We start from the raw sequence: 16437 nt of genomic DNA on the forward strand, positions 1-16437 counted from the left end.
AGTGTGTGTGTGTGTGTGTGTGTAGGACTCTGTGACACACTAACTAGCATCAATTTTGTGTGATTTTCAGTTATGCACCACATTTTTAGCTGCTGGTAAAATGATAGGGCTACCCACCATTTTGTCCATTGTTGGATGGGCTGAATGTTTGCAATAGTAGGCCTATTTCCACTGCTCTAGTATGGTATTAGAGTAGAAGTGCTCACACATAGGTGAAACGGAATAGCCTATGCAGCAAAAGACTAGATTATTCAATATATTGCATATTGCTGGCATCATTTCTTTTTTACAAGATGACACACCAAACCAATGTTATAGCATTATGGTGACCTCTGTCACAAACAGTGTGTATAGATAAATGAGATGTATGGATGCTATAGCCTACTACTGACACTAAATGGATGTTTTTATGAATTACTGGAGTAAATTATTGACTATTGACTAGATTTCTCTATGCATGTAGCCTCAGTCACAAAGTCATGTTGGTCTGTCGTTGATCAGAACTTATCTAATACAATATGCCACACAACGTCTTGTGCTGTGTACTTGAGTTGGTTGGTAAGCTAGGTTTAGTATGCTAGCTAATAGCTGTGTACATGTGTAGCATAGAGTAGACTCACTGTTGAAATCCACAGGTGCTGTCAGTTTGAGCAGCGCAATGTCGTAGTCATTAGTTAGCTGGCTGTAGCTTTCGTGGGCAATGATCTTCTTCACCAGGAAGGGTGCAGGTAGTTTTGTCTGGGACACCACCCCTCCGTACACACGCCAGTTCACAGCTTCCGTGTAAGATGGGTTGGAACTAAAGAAGAGAACAGCACAATTCATCAATTATATTATATACTATTTATATCATGCTAATAACAATTGAAATTGGTGATGACACATGAGGCAACATTTTGAACAATGTTGCTGGGCAACCACATAACCGGTTCCACATGTTCTGGTTGGGTGATCATGACAATTGACCTTCTCATCATGACTAAAATTCCACAGAAAAAAACAATGGTGCCCAATATCAATGGGACTGTGCCCAAGCAAAAATACTCAGCATCAGGAACATTGGTCAGTATCATCAGCTTTACAGAGCCCCGAGCATGAGCGCCCTACTACAGCAAATATTGAGGTTGTTGATTGAGGGGATCCTATGTTCCCCACTAGGGGTTAGTTTTTTTGAAAAAAGGGGTCCTATGTTCCCCGGTCCCATACAAAGTGGGGAACATAGGACCCGGGGAACATAGGACCTGGGGAACATAGGTAGCCTCCCATATTGTGGCCACAATGACGAGGCAAAACTTCCAGGAAGAAACCATTAACAGAGCCCAGCTCATACTCAAATACTGTGGCAACAATGACGAGGCAAAACTTCCAGGAAGAAGCCATTAACAGAGCCCAGCTCATACTCAAATACTGTGGCAACAATGACGAGGCAAAACTTCCAGGAAGAAGCCATTAACAGAGCCCAGCTCATACTCAAATACTGTGGCAACAATGACGAGGCAAAACTTCCAGGAAGAAGCCATTAACAGAGCCCAGCTCATACTCAAATACTGTGGCAACAATGACGAGGCAAAACTTCCAGGAAGAAGCCATTAACAGAGCCCAGCTTATACTCAAATACTGTGGCAACAATGACGAGGCAAAACTTCCAGGAAGAAGCCATTAACAGAGCCCGGCTCATACTCAAATACTGTGGCAACAATGACGAGGCAAAACTTCCAGGAAGAAGCCATTAAAAAGCCATTAACAGATAGCCTGACGTTGTCATACTCAAATTCTAGTCAGAATATGAGTCTGATACTGCTCCATTGGGACGTAATTATGGGGCGTGCTTCAACCGATACAGGGGGGGAATGCCTCTGCACTCAATTGGATAGACCTAACCAATCAGAGCAACAAAATAGCTTACCGTGAGGTGTAGGAAGAAAACACACGAACCATCCTTCTGCTCCTATATCCCCTCCGTTTTTAAAATAATTCTGTTGAACAGTGATATGCTACAAACATGTTAAACAGCTGGGAAAGGCTGTCGCAAATCCCTCGAACAGGTGGTCAATCAGAGATTTCAAACGAACGAGGGAACATGTCGCAATGCAACAGCGCTGTTTTCCCTTGATGAAAGTGAAACCACCAGTTTTCGCACATCTCAACTTTGGCCAAAGTTTTCAGAAATAATCGTTTTCAGTGATACAAACTCATTAAATAATATGAATTTTCCATATGGGGTCTTAAAAGCCATGTATCCTTCTAGCCACAGCGTTTTTGTTTCAAATATAAGCCTAATCTAAGCGTGCTCAGATGATGTGATAGACCAAGCGCTGTTGCTCACCTGTCTCATCATCGTAAAGCCTGATTTGATTGGTCCGCCTGATTTAGGGCGAGCATACTTGCCCCACAATGGAGCAATGCCAGACCGAACTTCCCGTGGGGCGGGACTAAGTTCGGAATGGCACCCAGGCTTGGTCTGTTTACCCCACACAGTTCCTTAAAAAACAGTACATTAAACAGACTAAAACCATATAACCCCTGCAGAGCTGTTTCGATTGACAACTCTTGCACCCAGATTGGTTTGGATCAAGAAGATTGTTTTGTGAAAGGAATTCAGAGACCTGTTTGGAGACTATTTGCTCGATACCTTTAGATATGAAAGGTAGGAGTGAGACAGGACGGTAGTTCTCAACTTGTTGAGAGAAGTTTTCTTAAGAAACGGTGTTACCCAGGCCATTTTGAATGCTGTTGGAAACGTGCCAGAGGTTACGAAAGAATTATTCGCATGTGTGATACCTGGTGTGATGGTCGGGCTGATGGACTGAAGTAGGCTCGTAGGTATAGGGTCCAATGAGCATGTTGTAGGACGGCTTCATGTCAGGAGTCTGGATACCTCACTCTCGGAGAGAGGCGCGTATGCAGAAAAAGATGTGCCAGCAACCGCCAGAGGTTGTAGGAGTGCAATATCTGATTCTGTCGGATCCTGTGGACATGTAGAGAATTGACTGCTGATTGCCAAGACTTTGATTGTGTAAAATGAGGCAAGGGTATCGGCATTAAGGCTGGACGGAGGAAGAGGCAGCTGAGGGTTGAGTAGCGATTTGAAGGTTGAGAAAAGTTTCTGTGTCTGTGATACTGTTGATTTTGTCATTGGGCAATTCCATGGAAAATCAAATTTTTTGTAACATCCAAAACGCCAATAAAATGTGATGGTATGGTATGATGTGAATGATTGCATGACATTTGAGCATTTGCTATTTTTGGCTGAAGAATGTAAATGAGAAAAAATGCACAAAAAATGAATGTTATCATTCACATCATACAAATGCCAAGTCATTTCACTGGCGTTATGGATGTGACAAAAAGTCAATTTTCTGCGGAAATGCCCCATTGTAGAACGCTATCTTAGCAGCAGCAATGCTGGCTGAAAAGGAGGATAGGAGTGTCTGGTAGTTTTTGAGGTCATCAGTTAGTTTAGATTTGTGCCATTTTCTTTCCGCGGCTCTGAGTTTGGCGCACTGCGATCGGAGGGTATCATTTAGCCATGGGTGAGAGGGTTTGGATTGAGCTGGTCTTGTAGTAAAAGGGCACAGTTCGTCCAGACATGAGCTCAGTGCGGAGCAGAGCGAGTCTGTGGCATCATTACCCTCCAGAGAGGAGGTAGTCCGGAGACGAGCACAGAGGAGAAGTAGGTTGGAGACAGGTTGTGGATGTTGCAGCAGAACGTGACCATCGGCTGAGGAGCCGGAGGCTGTTCTGTCAGGCTGACGTTGAACCGGATGAAGAAGTGGTCGGAAAGATGGAGAGGCGTCACCATGAGGGTGTCTGTGGTGCAGTTCCGAGTGAGGATCAAATCAACCTCTTTGCCAGCTTTGTGAGTATGTGGGCTGCGAACCAGTTCGAGTTCAAACGAGTTGATCAGGGCCATAAAGTCCATTCACTGATTGGCGCAGTACAACAGGGAAAGCAGCTGGCCTTGTCAAAGGCTGAAATGTAAGACTGCATGGCATGCTCTCGGCTCTCTCTCACTGGGACCAGTTTGACATCAGTAGCCAGCGGCCGTGCTGGTTATCATCAACCCCCCGTCAGCGGCCATCTCCAAGCACTTAGGATATTTATTTGTGGCAGCGATTATTATCACAGCGCTCTCAGCCAATCAAAGGCCTGCTGAGCACAGTGAGCCACGTAACTGGGCCTGAGGGGGTGGGGGGGTCTGGTCCACATCCGGCCCAGACACGGGCCAATTACGGGCAGACACATGGGGCCCGTCTGCTGTTGGCCCTGCTGATCTCTGGGTTGTTTTTCTGAGAGTGCATTGTGGTGGAGGAATATCAATGCTCTATCAATGCAAAACAGTTGTGTAGGAAGGGAACACAATTACATTTTAGTGATTGTTTGTGAACCATCACTATGGCAACGTTTTAAAAAAGCTCAAGGACTGATGAAGGAAAATGGCTTTTTTAAAAAGCAATTAACACACTACCAAGGTCAGGGCTGTGATAGTCTTCCAACTGAGCACATACACATGCATACATACACTGGTAATAAACAATAGTTGGGATAAAAGTATCTGTCAAGTGCTGAGTAGCTTTAAGGAGTCTGTTGATGTATTAGTAGTTTGTGGCCAGGGAATAGGCCCCTGCCTATGGCTTATATTAGCTAGTGTTACACTTTCAGTTGAGAGAGATACATTTTCTCTTCACAGGATTACACTGAACAAAGCATCAGGAAGATGACATATGTTGTATTGTCCTCAAGATGTGGGTCTGCTTTACATACATTACGTACAGTGCTACACACTGCATTTGGAGTGCATTCAGAGCCTTTCTTCCCCCCTTTTTTTCACATTCTGACAAAATGCATTCTTACTTCTCCAAAAGTCCTATTTTCGCTTTGCCATTATGGGGAAATGAGAGTAGATTGATGAGTGAGAAAATAATAGCGAAAGCAAAGAGCAGGCTATATACCCTTTGGTGTAAGAAAAAGCAATACAACACTAAATACTTCCTGAATGCATTGTCGCTCCTGACTGGCTGTGAAAGAGAACCGAGGTGAGCTCCTGACTATGGACTGAACCTGTGCCTCTAAGCTGCCTGCTATTGGTTGTATTGGACTGAGTCTTCAGCACTAACCTGGGGAAGCAGTGGGCTGCCGTCACCACAAAGTCTGGAGAGATCAGGGTTCCCCCGCACACATGGGTGCCCTTGAAGTGGAGGCTGACCTGCCATGGCCACTGGCCCTCTTTGGCAACACTGCCCCCTATAATCCTGGAGGTCAACTGCTGCTGGCCACATTCTAGAAGAGAGTAGAGGGCAATAAGTCTTGTGTAACACTGTATTGGAAATAAAGCCATAAGGATAATACTATATGTGTCTGTTGCTTGAAGCTCTCTGCTGAATTGAGAAATGTTACTAAATATCTGCACCAAGATTAAGTAGATTGTTAATCAACAGTCATTGTTCTATATATAGTAGTTATTGTTTTCCCAATTACTGATATGACTTAGTTGTATTGTATTGCATATTGTATAATGACCTCAGTTGTATTGTACTGTATGAGCTCAGTTCTTGTGTATTTGTGCATGGAAATGCAAATCAATAGCAGTCTCTGTCACAGGTAGCCATGCGTAACATGAAGTAAACATGGCATAATTATGCTGTATATCAAAAGTACCTAAAAATAATGAGTACTTACGCACACACTGGAGGGAAACAGTCTGCAAATTGGGGCAGGTAGAGCTGAGGAACAGAGGAATAAATCAGGGCTTTTACATGCTAGCTTCATATAGCTGCATGAGCACCATTAGCCAGATAACACAAGATAATACTTTCAGTAGTTAGGCTACTCTGGAATAGGTTTTAATTTGGCAATGATCTGACATAGATCCATGCTAAACCTGAGACAAATCCATTATAAAACCTATTGTTTATAATGCCACTTGAAGCACTGTTTGTAGCACTATAATAGCAACAACAGGTTAGGCTACATTTATATAGCGCTTTTCTATTTCTTTAGCACTATTTGAAACAGTGTTAGAGTGGTGTTCTGTCTTTACCTGACGTTGACTTGGCCATGGAGGGGACGTGAGGAGTCTTTGTCCGTCAGAGACACACCCATGGACTGCTGTCCGCCCAGTGCATTGAGCTGGTAAGACCTGCCATTGACGTGGACAGAGACACTTCAGACATGCAGCTAACAGACCACTATCTACCAGGGTCATTTCCCACAATGCAATTAGATACACCATGTAACACACATAGGAGTGAAATGAATGTGGAAAACCCGTGTATAAATAGGCAACAGAAATTAGTGATTTAGCAACATGCATTGCTAGCAGTGGGGGAACTAAATTGCTGCATTTTTACTCATGTTACTATAGAATTATGCGTTATTATTTTATTTTTTTCTTATTATTTATTATTTATTTTGGTAGCAGCAATGTAAGCGCAAGACATATTCTTTTTTCAGCAAATGTATATGTTTGTGGAGCACAGAGAAACAGGCAGACAAATAGACAGACATGCGTATATTAGATTGCTATTAGGGGTCCTCACTGCCTGAAGCCCAGCTGGGCACACGTCTGGTCAGCGAAGCTGGCATCCCAGTCCTGGTAACACACGGAGAGGAAGCGGCCGTCCTGAGCCGTCCTCACCTGCAAACTACCATCTGACGCAAACCGCACTGAGCAGGGGGACAGAGGAGGGAGAAATGGAGGGAGGGAAAAAGAAGTGAGAGATGAAATAAGATGAATTATTTTTCAAAAATGTGATAAAATTACAGTCACAGTATTATGAGTATGTGAGTAAGTGATTGTGTGTCTGTGTGTGTGTGTATGTGTGTGTGTGTGTGTCACAGTGAATGTGCATGTGTGTGTGTGTGTTTGTCTGTGTGGTAGGTGTTTAATTATGTGCAGGTATTTTATATGTGTGTGTGTCTGTGGTATTTTGTGCAACTGTGTCAGTGTGTTTCTGTGTGTGTGTGTGTGTGTGTGTGTGTGTGTTCATGTGTGTTCATGTGTGTGTGTGTGTGCGTGTATGTGTGTGTGTGTGTGTGTGTGTGTGTGTGTGTGTGTGTGTGTGCGTGTGTTTGGCTGAGCTGGGCCCTCTCACCACAGTTGGTCTCGTCACTACCCTGCAGGCAGTCGCGTTGTGCGTCACACAGGACGGTTGTGTTGGGGCAGGTGTCGGGTGTGGTCATGCTCTCGGGGGGCTCCGAGCTGCCCTTACTGCCACTTTGGCCCTCGATGATGGCCGCGGTCGCCAGTCGCGTGCCGTAGTGCACTGAGATGGAGGGAGAGAGAGAGAGAGGGAGGGAGAGGAGGCAAGCAAGAGAGGGAGGGGGAGAGAGAGAGAGGCAGAAATATTATGAAACAGACACAGAAATGGCGTTTTGAAGCATCAAGATGAAAGCGAGAGAAGGTTTAAAATGCAAAATGACCAAACATGAAATAATAAGTAATGTTCAGAGTTTCAGTATATTACATAAAACACAGTCAACCCATGTGTTGCATCTCCTTATAGGACGAGAGAAGAATCCCCCTGTTGCATCTTCTACTTAAAGGAAAATTCCGGTATTTAGCACTTTGAGTCCCTTTTCTGGTTTGTTTTGGGAACACCACTAACCACTCGGTGAGTTGCACAGTTTCGAAAACGAACGTTAAGGGTTGTTTTAGGACATGTTTGAGTAGCCTACAGTATGCCTGTTTGCAGCCACTCTGAGACAGGACCAATCGTCAAAATTTCGGTGTCCACCACTCTAGTTCATCTAAAACAGGGGTTCTCAAAGTTTTGATTGGTGATGGCCAATTCAGGAACCCAACATTGCAACATTGAACTGAGAGCCGCCAAATGGGCGGGGGGGGGGGGGGGGGAAAGAAAGAAAAAAACTGTGAAAAAATCCCATTTGTAATCATTTTAATGACCAGGTTGCATCTCTACAGTTTATATGTATTGCATTAAACACATTTTAATTCATAACTGAGGCTAAACCTGGCAAAACTTGTGAAAATCTTAAGAAAAATTGCAATGCACACACAATCCCTGGGGTTCTCTACCCTCAACAGACAAATTTGGGATATAACAGTTCTGATTACAGTCCATTTCAAGTACAAACTTATTTAGAGTCTCGGTGTGCCTTGCTTCTTATCAGCATAGACCTTATTCAGGGCCAATTCCAGCTACCAAAGCACCACAGGAAAACCTGACGGCCACGAAACACCACTAAACAGAGATTCTTTTCAAAGCACATAGTACAGTTGTACAGTTTTAACAGTTTTACAGATGTTATCAGATGTTATCGCGGGCCTCCAGAAATGTTTCCGCGGGCCGCCATTGGCCCCCGGGCAGCACTTTGAGAACCTATGATCTAAAACAAACCAGAAAAAGTGCTAAATACCGGAATCTTCCTTTAAATGAAGTCTCGAGCCCATGTGCCTTCTCAGGGACTCGAGAAGGGGTCAGAGCGGTCACTAGGGTTATGACATACATGGTGTGTGTGTGTGTGTGTGTGTGTGTGTGTGTGTGTGTGTGTGTGTGTGTGCGCGTGTGTGGAGACCAGACTTACCCCCCAGCCAGATGGCGACACCGAGCAGCACCAGCAGGAGCACGGTCCCTCCAGAGCCTCCAAAACACTGGGCATTCCTGCCACAGCACCGCTTCTCTTTACCCTTGGAGGGCGCTAGAGAGGTAAGAAACACAGCACACAATTATAGAAAGCAAGTGGTAGGATTTGTGTGTGTGTGTGTATGTATCTGTGCGTACGTGTAGCTGTGTCCATGTGTGTGTGTGTGTGTGTGTGTCCGTGTGTGTATGTGTGAGTGTGTGTATCCGTGTAGCTGTGTGTGTGTGTGTGTGTCTGTGTGTGTGTGTAAGTATAAGTATATAAGTATATATTCTCTTTTGATCCCGTGAAATTTGGTCTCTGCATTTATCCCAATCCGTGAATTAGTGAATCACACTCAGCACACAGTGAGATGAAGCACACACTAATCCCGGCGTAGTGAGCTTCCTGCAACAACAGCGGCGCTCGGGGAGCAGTGAGGGGTTAGGTGCCTTGCTCAAGGGCTCTTCAGCCGTGCCTACTGGTCAGGGTTCGAACCGGCAACCCTCCGGTTACAAGTCCGAAGCGCTAACCAGTAGGCCACGGCTGCCCCGTGTGTGTGTGTGTGTGTGTGTGTGTGTGTGTGTGTGTGTGTGTGTGTGTGTGTGTGTGTGTGTGTGTGTGTGTGTGTGTGTGTGTGTGTGTGTGTGTGTGTGTGTGTGTGTGTGTGTGTGTGTGTGTGTGTGTGTGTGTGTGTGTGTGTGTGTGTGACCAGTAGGCCACGGCTGCCCCGTGTGTGTGTGTGTGTGTGACCAGTAGGCCACGGCTGCCGTGTGTGTGTGTCTCTCTGAACTACTACAGCAGGAGGGTGAACAGAGAGAGCTGAGGGAGAGAAAGAGTATCAAGACGAAGAGGGAAGTGTGTCTTCATTTTTCGTTCTTATAATAAACCTTGTGTAATATGCTAACCACGTCTTTATGTACAGTACTTGTTTCTGATTCTTGCTCTTCTTCCCCTTTCGCTCCAGCAAGCACTAATAATAAATGGAAAGTGAATAAAAACTGATAGCTAAGAAAGACTGAGAGTGAAAAAAGGAACAACTTACGGAGGCTGGGCTGTGTCACAGCCGTGGCAATCACAGGGGGATGCTGGGGGACGTAGTGTGGATGTTGGTATGTGGGCACTCCGAACCGGTTGCCATAGACGACCTCCTCATAGGGCCTGAGGGGAGGCTGAGTGTGGAGCGATACAGAGTAGTACGGTGGGGGGAGGTCGTTCTGGGGGGGGGGGGGGGGGGTCAAATGGTAAATAAGCCAGCAAACAATAACAAATAAACAAACAATGAATCAAAAGGTACAGTGAGTTAAAATGACGAAAAGATCTCAAGGAGATCTTTGATGTTGAACCTTTGCTTTTGACACAAAAGAAAGCCCTTGGTAAATAATAAAAAAAAAACATTATAATTTGTACTAATTAGTGCTAACTTCATTGGACTGGACTGTTGTCAGCTGCTGGCCTCAATATTTGCTTTCATACAGCTTCATTATCATTCCACTAAGCCTGAGGAGACTCACAGGGATGTTTCTTCATATATATGTTACCATGGCGACTCCTCTGGCCAGCACAGCAGTTCAATAGTTCATTCAAGTGTGTGTTTCTCAGAGAGAACGCCGGATAAAACATTTGAAAAACAGTGCATCTTTTCCCAAAGGAGGCACTCATTATTTAAAGTCATGGTGGTTTAAAATATTTCCTAGTCATGATCTGGTGCTAAATTACAGCATCTACATTCTGAGCCATGATCATGTTGGAAGACCGAGACACGTTGACCCTCTGTCTTGTGTATAAATATGAATGCATTGGACCAGTACTTTTGAGGAGAGGACACACAGATAGACAAATAGACGGACGGACCTGATTTCAATACCGTTGCTTCCCCTACTTGGGCCGAAGGTCATATCCAATAAAGGAGGCCTGTCCCTTCTTGTCAAAAACAAAGTTTCAACTTCAACACCTTTTGTCCAGTGGATGAGGTCATTTGGGCTCATCTACCTCTACATCACTGCCCCATCATTAAAAAGATATTGAACCCCACAGGTGACAAATGTCAGGTGTATCGCCTTATAAAAATGTTATATTCTCCCGGTGCCCTCTTACTAAGACCTACAGGCAAGGATTCCCTGGAAGATGTCCCATCTCCTTTGAATGCTCAACAAAGGCTATTCAGTGTGGAGGTGAACTGGGGCAACAGTGACAGCACCTTGAAGCCCGTCTCTCGCCAGTGAAACAGTATGGCAGTGACACCGACGCTTTTGTCATGGCAACAAGACAGACGGCTCTCTCAGAAACGTGAACCTGAACTCACAATGCGTGCTGGGTTTCCTGGCAACGGCCCACTGTGATATCAACAGGCCCACTTGGTTAGCGTTCCCACCCCCTTTGTCTAAGTCACGTTAGCCAATTCACAAGTGTCACCCAGCGGAGTTCGCCCATACAGGGCTGGCCAAGTCGAACACAGAAACAAACTCAACAGCAGGTCACACCCGTCCCAGATCTGACCCACATTACCTGTGAGTGTGTAAGTGATAGGCTACCCAGAACCAGACTCAATGTCAATGTCAATGTCAAATTATTTATATAACACTTTTAAGAATAATGGCAGTTGACGAAAGTAGGCCTACTGTACTTTAAGACCAAACAAAACAAACAAACAAAACAAAAGAAAACAAGACTATGGCTCTGTTCATAACAGTAAAAATTGCTTGCAAGTGCGGGTCAAAACCGAAAAAAAAAAAAAAAAAAAAAAACATTTTTGCTGCCCTCTAAGATATCTTAGAATTACAGAATAACTGTCTTTTTTGAAGGTAGCATCACTCAGGCGGCTCACTGCATGCTCTGTACTACCCATAATCCTTTGCGGCAACATCTTAAACAGCTGTGAAAAGTAGATAAAGATGGCGGATGACATTGATAATGGCTGCTGAATCTGTTGAAATGTTTGTGTGACATTATTTTGCTCAGATTTGTGGATTTGTAGCGAAAATGAATGCTTTACTATCTGATTATACCATTGTTGTAACCATTAATAGCGTCTGGTCTGATATATGTGCCTCCCGTTAAACTAATTTCTACTGTTAGCCTACTACCTTCCATAAGTTAGTTTAGTTTATCGTCCGGTTTTGGCTAACGTCATACCGTAGTGTTAACCAAAGATTCTAGAGTGCTACGCCAGTGTTTCCCATACATTGAATTTTTTGTGGCGGCCCACCACAATATCAACACCATCACACAATGATTTTCCATGTTGTATTAAATTGAATGAAATCCTTTCATTGTAGACCTATGTGCACCTTTGTACAGCCTCTCCTTGAGTCTCTGTCCCTCAACAAACCTGCATGCATGTTTAAAGAAAACATTAAAAATCCTGCAAGGATTGTTGTTGGCATAGAAGACGACTGGCTAAATCATGACTAAATCTGTTAGCATCATAACCATGTCACTTACCACCACAAATAGAATTAAATTATATGGGAAACACTGGCTACGCTCATTCTTAAAAGATGCATTCAATCCAAAGTCATGTCTAGTGAGACAGCTCTCTATTTAGGCAAGGAGGCAGCAGGCAGCTGTCTTCTGTCAATAAAAGAAGTCTTTTTTTTTTTTAAAAAAGAGAGTCAATAAAAAATATTTTAAAATAAGCATAATAATTAAGATACATTTGTAGGACACATTTGGCACAGGTTGTCCTTGGATTAGCTTTCCAGATATACTTTGTGAAAACAGATAAAGCACATATTTCCCTATGGAGTGGTTGTCAGTGAGATGTAGTCCAGAGCGAAACGGACGCTATGGCAGATCTGGCCAACAAATCTGACTGCCTGTGCGTGTCTGTGTCTGTAAAACCAGTCAAATCTTAGATGATCACGGAGTCTGATCTGCGGATTCTGCGCCCAACCTGGGGCTGATGCATCTTCGACTCTATTGCTGCAATACTAACCAGATACTAACCTCCATTAGAGACTGATTACCATTAACTGTCACACTGCTCTAGTGGTTCATTTGCAATGCATTTGTTTAACTTATCTTAGCATCTTAATTAATGTCAAGTGCAATACCATTGTCATGACACATCAGGAAGTGTTTCAAACCTGCACTGTAGGTTTCCTTATTAGGTTAATACCTGTTTTGTCTGGCCAGCATGACAATGGTTTCTTTTTTAAGAGTAACCTTTCAAAGGCTTACTGATAATATTTTCATGACCCAGAATAGAAAAACAAACAACTTTTACAGAGTGTTACTGGAATGTGCAGCTTTCTTCCTGGTTGCACAGACAACCCATTCTCATGAAATAATGTAGTAACTTAAAGTGTTATAAGCATCTAAAGCAGTGTTTCTCAAACTTTTTCAGACCAAGGACCACTTAACCAGCTTGCTAATTGTCTTTGCACCTTGCTTATTGTGTCAGAGGATTCATATGATTTAAGTTGGCATATCTTGCAGTGTTGCAGAATTGTTTGGATTTACATACAAGTTGGTTCAATATTGCAAACAACTCATCTATATTATTTTTTACCTCGTTACCTTTTTTACCTACGTCTGCTCGCGGACCACTTGGGATAGCTTTGAGAAACACTGATCTAAAGTAATGCAAACATGTATAGTTTTGTCCTGAAATAATCAAGATTTCACATATATTCTCAGTGTTGTGCCACATACTGTATAATTGCAGAATGGAAACAGTGTGCATAGCTGAGAGGCAGTTTGTTTTCGTGCCAAGTCCTCACAGCTGGTGAGTGTTAGTGAATCTTCCATCCTTTTCCCAATTCCCCCATCAAATCTGCCAGCTACTTAAACATACTTTTAAAAGGATTACATTCCTCAGGTGCAGGGGTCGATATTATCACCAGCCACAAGACAATGGCTGGTAAAATATGAATGTGGCAGGTATATTTCAGACACAAAGTTATGATTTTCAATTGAGTGGCTATTAAATAAATTTTAACAAAAATCTGTGAGTGGCTGGTAAATATAGACTTTTTCAAATTTTAATTTCAACCCCTGCTCAGGTGACCCACACTGTGGGATGACCAGCAGTCTTTTATTCCAAGTGCAAATCCTCCTTAGAATATCCATTATCAAGTTGTAAGCTATTGGAATGCTACTGGCAACTCCCCATGTGAAACGAGGCTCAGCCAAGCATCTATTCTCATTGTGTGAGATGAATGAATAATCAGAATTTAAATCTCCACAACCAATGCAATTACACACATACACACACAAACACACTTGGATGGATGCACATGCACATACACATAAACACCTATACAAACACACACACACTGCAGTTTTTAACAGTGAATATCTTCTGGGTCTGTGCTCATATAGGTGCTATGCTATCTGTGCTACGCTCTGGTGTGAAGTATGTGTGTGTGTGTGTGTGTGTGAAGGAGACGACACCAGCGTGGTCTGACCTGTTCAACAGATTCCCATCCATCATTGTTTGGAGGTTTATCACAAAGGACCCAGCCCTGCCTAGCCCAGCCTTGTCTCCAGACAGAAGACACCTGCCAAGGGGATTAAAGGCTGCTTACTGGCTTAATCTCATTGGCCCCATCTCCCTCAGGTGTCCGAAAAATCCAGCGTCCAATCCTGACAATGGTCAGCAGGCGGATTTTTGGAGGATCATGGAAAACTCGCTCAAACTCAGCCGAAGCTACCATGCTTTGCCATCACCACTCTCCCAGTCGGAGGTTATTGTGATATGATGGATCAAGACCTCTGACCTGCTGAAGACCTCAGCAATGGTTGAGACTGCAATATGAAAATGCATTCATAGCCACAGTCATTTCCTTGTGTGGGTTTTCCCTAATTACGTTTACTACTTTATTAATCTGTTATCACTTAAAAGAGAAGTTTTATTTTCTCGTTATAATAAGCAGTGCGCCTAAAATGTAATCAAATAAAAGCAATTTACAGAAGATAAAATGAAGAAACGAGCGTGTGTGTGTGCGCACGTGTGTGTCTGTATGAGTGTTTATATTTTAGTATAAAATGACAACCATCCAATTCAACAAAGTTTGTCTCATCCTATACTGTTATAGGAGACAACCAAGAAGACAATGTTTCATGAGATGTGTTCCATGCCTACAGTAGTCAGGTTTCGCTCACACTATAGACTCCTGAGTAAACAGACCCCTCACCTTCATCCTGCACAAGCAGACAAACAGGTTTGCTTAAATTCCCATGCATCTTGTAACACCCAAACTGGTCCCTTCAACATTATTCACATACAATACATCAGCATTTAAATAGATCAGGTGTCCTAGATCGGTGTCTTTGCAAATACTTCCCTGACTGTATCTTAAACTTTTCCACCGTCACCCTCTGGTTATCTTGAATTGAATGGAAATGTAGTATTTACTTTATATTGTGTTTAGTGTTACTCCTGGAGATTAAACATCAGTCCATTTGCTCGATAAAAGTGTAAGCTGAATTAATACATGCAAATGGAACTGTAAATTATATACGGAACATCACCTTAGAACATGTTTCGTATATCATTTACAGACATATGCAGCTTAACAAGTACATTAGTATTTAGGTTGTAGGTACCGTTGTTTCTATAGTGTGTGTCTTATCAATCAACTGGGTCAGGTCTCTGAGGGAGTTTCGACTTCTCATCAAAACTGATGCAGATCACTGGGACTATTAACATCACAGGGAGTCCTTAGAGATGTTAAAACCCCAGTTTCAACCCATTCAACAGGTCACATCTGTCTTGCAACCCCCGGCAGGATAGAATGGGTCACCAATTTCCAAACACTAACGTTTGCCTAAGCAATCACCAAATCTGATTTCCAAACACTAAAAGTTTGGCTTACAAAAGATGTCTCTGGCTGGCTGATGTTGGCCTATTTCTGTGGACGAGCATCCAAAAAGGTCTCGTATATGCTGTATATGCTCCTACACACCACCTAGCTGAAGGGAACATGTTGGTGTCTTCCACATGTGAACACATCTTACTCAAGGCAAAGTTTTAGTATCTGAGAGCCCCATGTCCCTCACCATGGTCCGGCCTGTTTAGCGGCACACACACACAAACATTTAGCAAATACACAGTATATGTCATGTTTAGATGTCAGCAATCGTCTCCTAAAGCTATGTCGTAAAGCAATCGTCTCCCAAAGCTCTGTCCTGACGCCCAAGCACAGTCATGGTTAGATGTGAGCAATCGTCTCCCAAAGCTCTGTCCTGCCATAAAGGACAAACAGGTGCTCGGCAATCAAACTTATGGCTAGATTTCAGCTGTGGCCTATTTGAACCAGTGAGGTGTAGGCAGCCATGCTTACCGGATCATGCTTTGCCATCGGAGTCCAGGGGGAGAGTGTCGAGGGGGCAGGGGAGAGGTAGAGATGAGCTGAGAGCTGGGTGAGATGTGTGGGAGGGTCCTTCACCTCACTCCTTCTTCTGCCCTGGAGCGACTCAGTAAACTGACCCCTCTCTATTCAACACCACCGATGTGCTCCGCTCGGCGTCTATCCTTGACCCTAACACTTTAGAACAAGCACCTTTTCTTCTCTCTCTCTCTCTTTCTTTTTTCTTCTTCCTTTCAGTCCTGTGTCTTCCTCTCCCTCCTTCTTATTCTCGGCAGAGGATTGGCAGCTGGTGTTTCTGTTCCAAACCAGTTGAACCAGTTTGGCAATAGCAGCAGTCAGTGAATTCTGAATATGTTCACGTCTGAGGCACTAGCTTGGCCTGTGTTCTGATCAGACAAAGGGACTCAGGCTGGTTTCTTTAGCTGTTGATTGCAGCAACTCGAGCTAGGTAGTAGGTAGCACCAATTTTATCCTTTTCTTTTTTTTCTGTATTGACAGTACTCAAAAACAGAAACAGAGATCGGTCTGAAAAAATGTG

The 16437-nt window shown here is 43.6% G+C and overlaps 1 protein-coding gene across 1 annotated transcript in view; it reads right to left on the reverse strand.

The window, feature by feature from the left end:
* tmprss13a (transmembrane serine protease 13a) overlaps nucleotides 1-16128 on the reverse strand; it is a 23782-nt gene extending 7654 nt beyond the window's left edge. Inside the window, exons 1-9 of the mRNA XM_042064006.1 lie at nucleotides 15873-16128; nucleotides 9629-9800; nucleotides 8548-8661; nucleotides 7095-7265; nucleotides 6540-6666; nucleotides 6041-6139; nucleotides 5680-5723; nucleotides 5118-5280; nucleotides 621-799 (exon numbers count right to left, since the gene is read on the reverse strand). Coding sequence (XP_041919940.1) covers nucleotides 621-799; nucleotides 5118-5280; nucleotides 5680-5723; nucleotides 6041-6139; nucleotides 6540-6666; nucleotides 7095-7265; nucleotides 8548-8661; nucleotides 9629-9800; nucleotides 15873-15890 — 1087 coding nt within the window. The 5' untranslated portion in view covers nucleotides 15891-16128. The remainder of the gene's footprint in view (nucleotides 1-620; nucleotides 800-5117; nucleotides 5281-5679; nucleotides 5724-6040; nucleotides 6140-6539; nucleotides 6667-7094; nucleotides 7266-8547; nucleotides 8662-9628; nucleotides 9801-15872) is intronic.
* Between the last annotated feature and the right edge of the window lie 309 nt (nucleotides 16129-16437).

This window comes from Alosa sapidissima, chromosome 15 (genome assembly GCF_018492685.1).
Source record: "Alosa sapidissima isolate fAloSap1 chromosome 15, fAloSap1.pri, whole genome shotgun sequence".
NCBI classification, from domain to species: Eukaryota; Metazoa; Chordata; class Actinopteri; order Clupeiformes; family Clupeidae; genus Alosa; species Alosa sapidissima.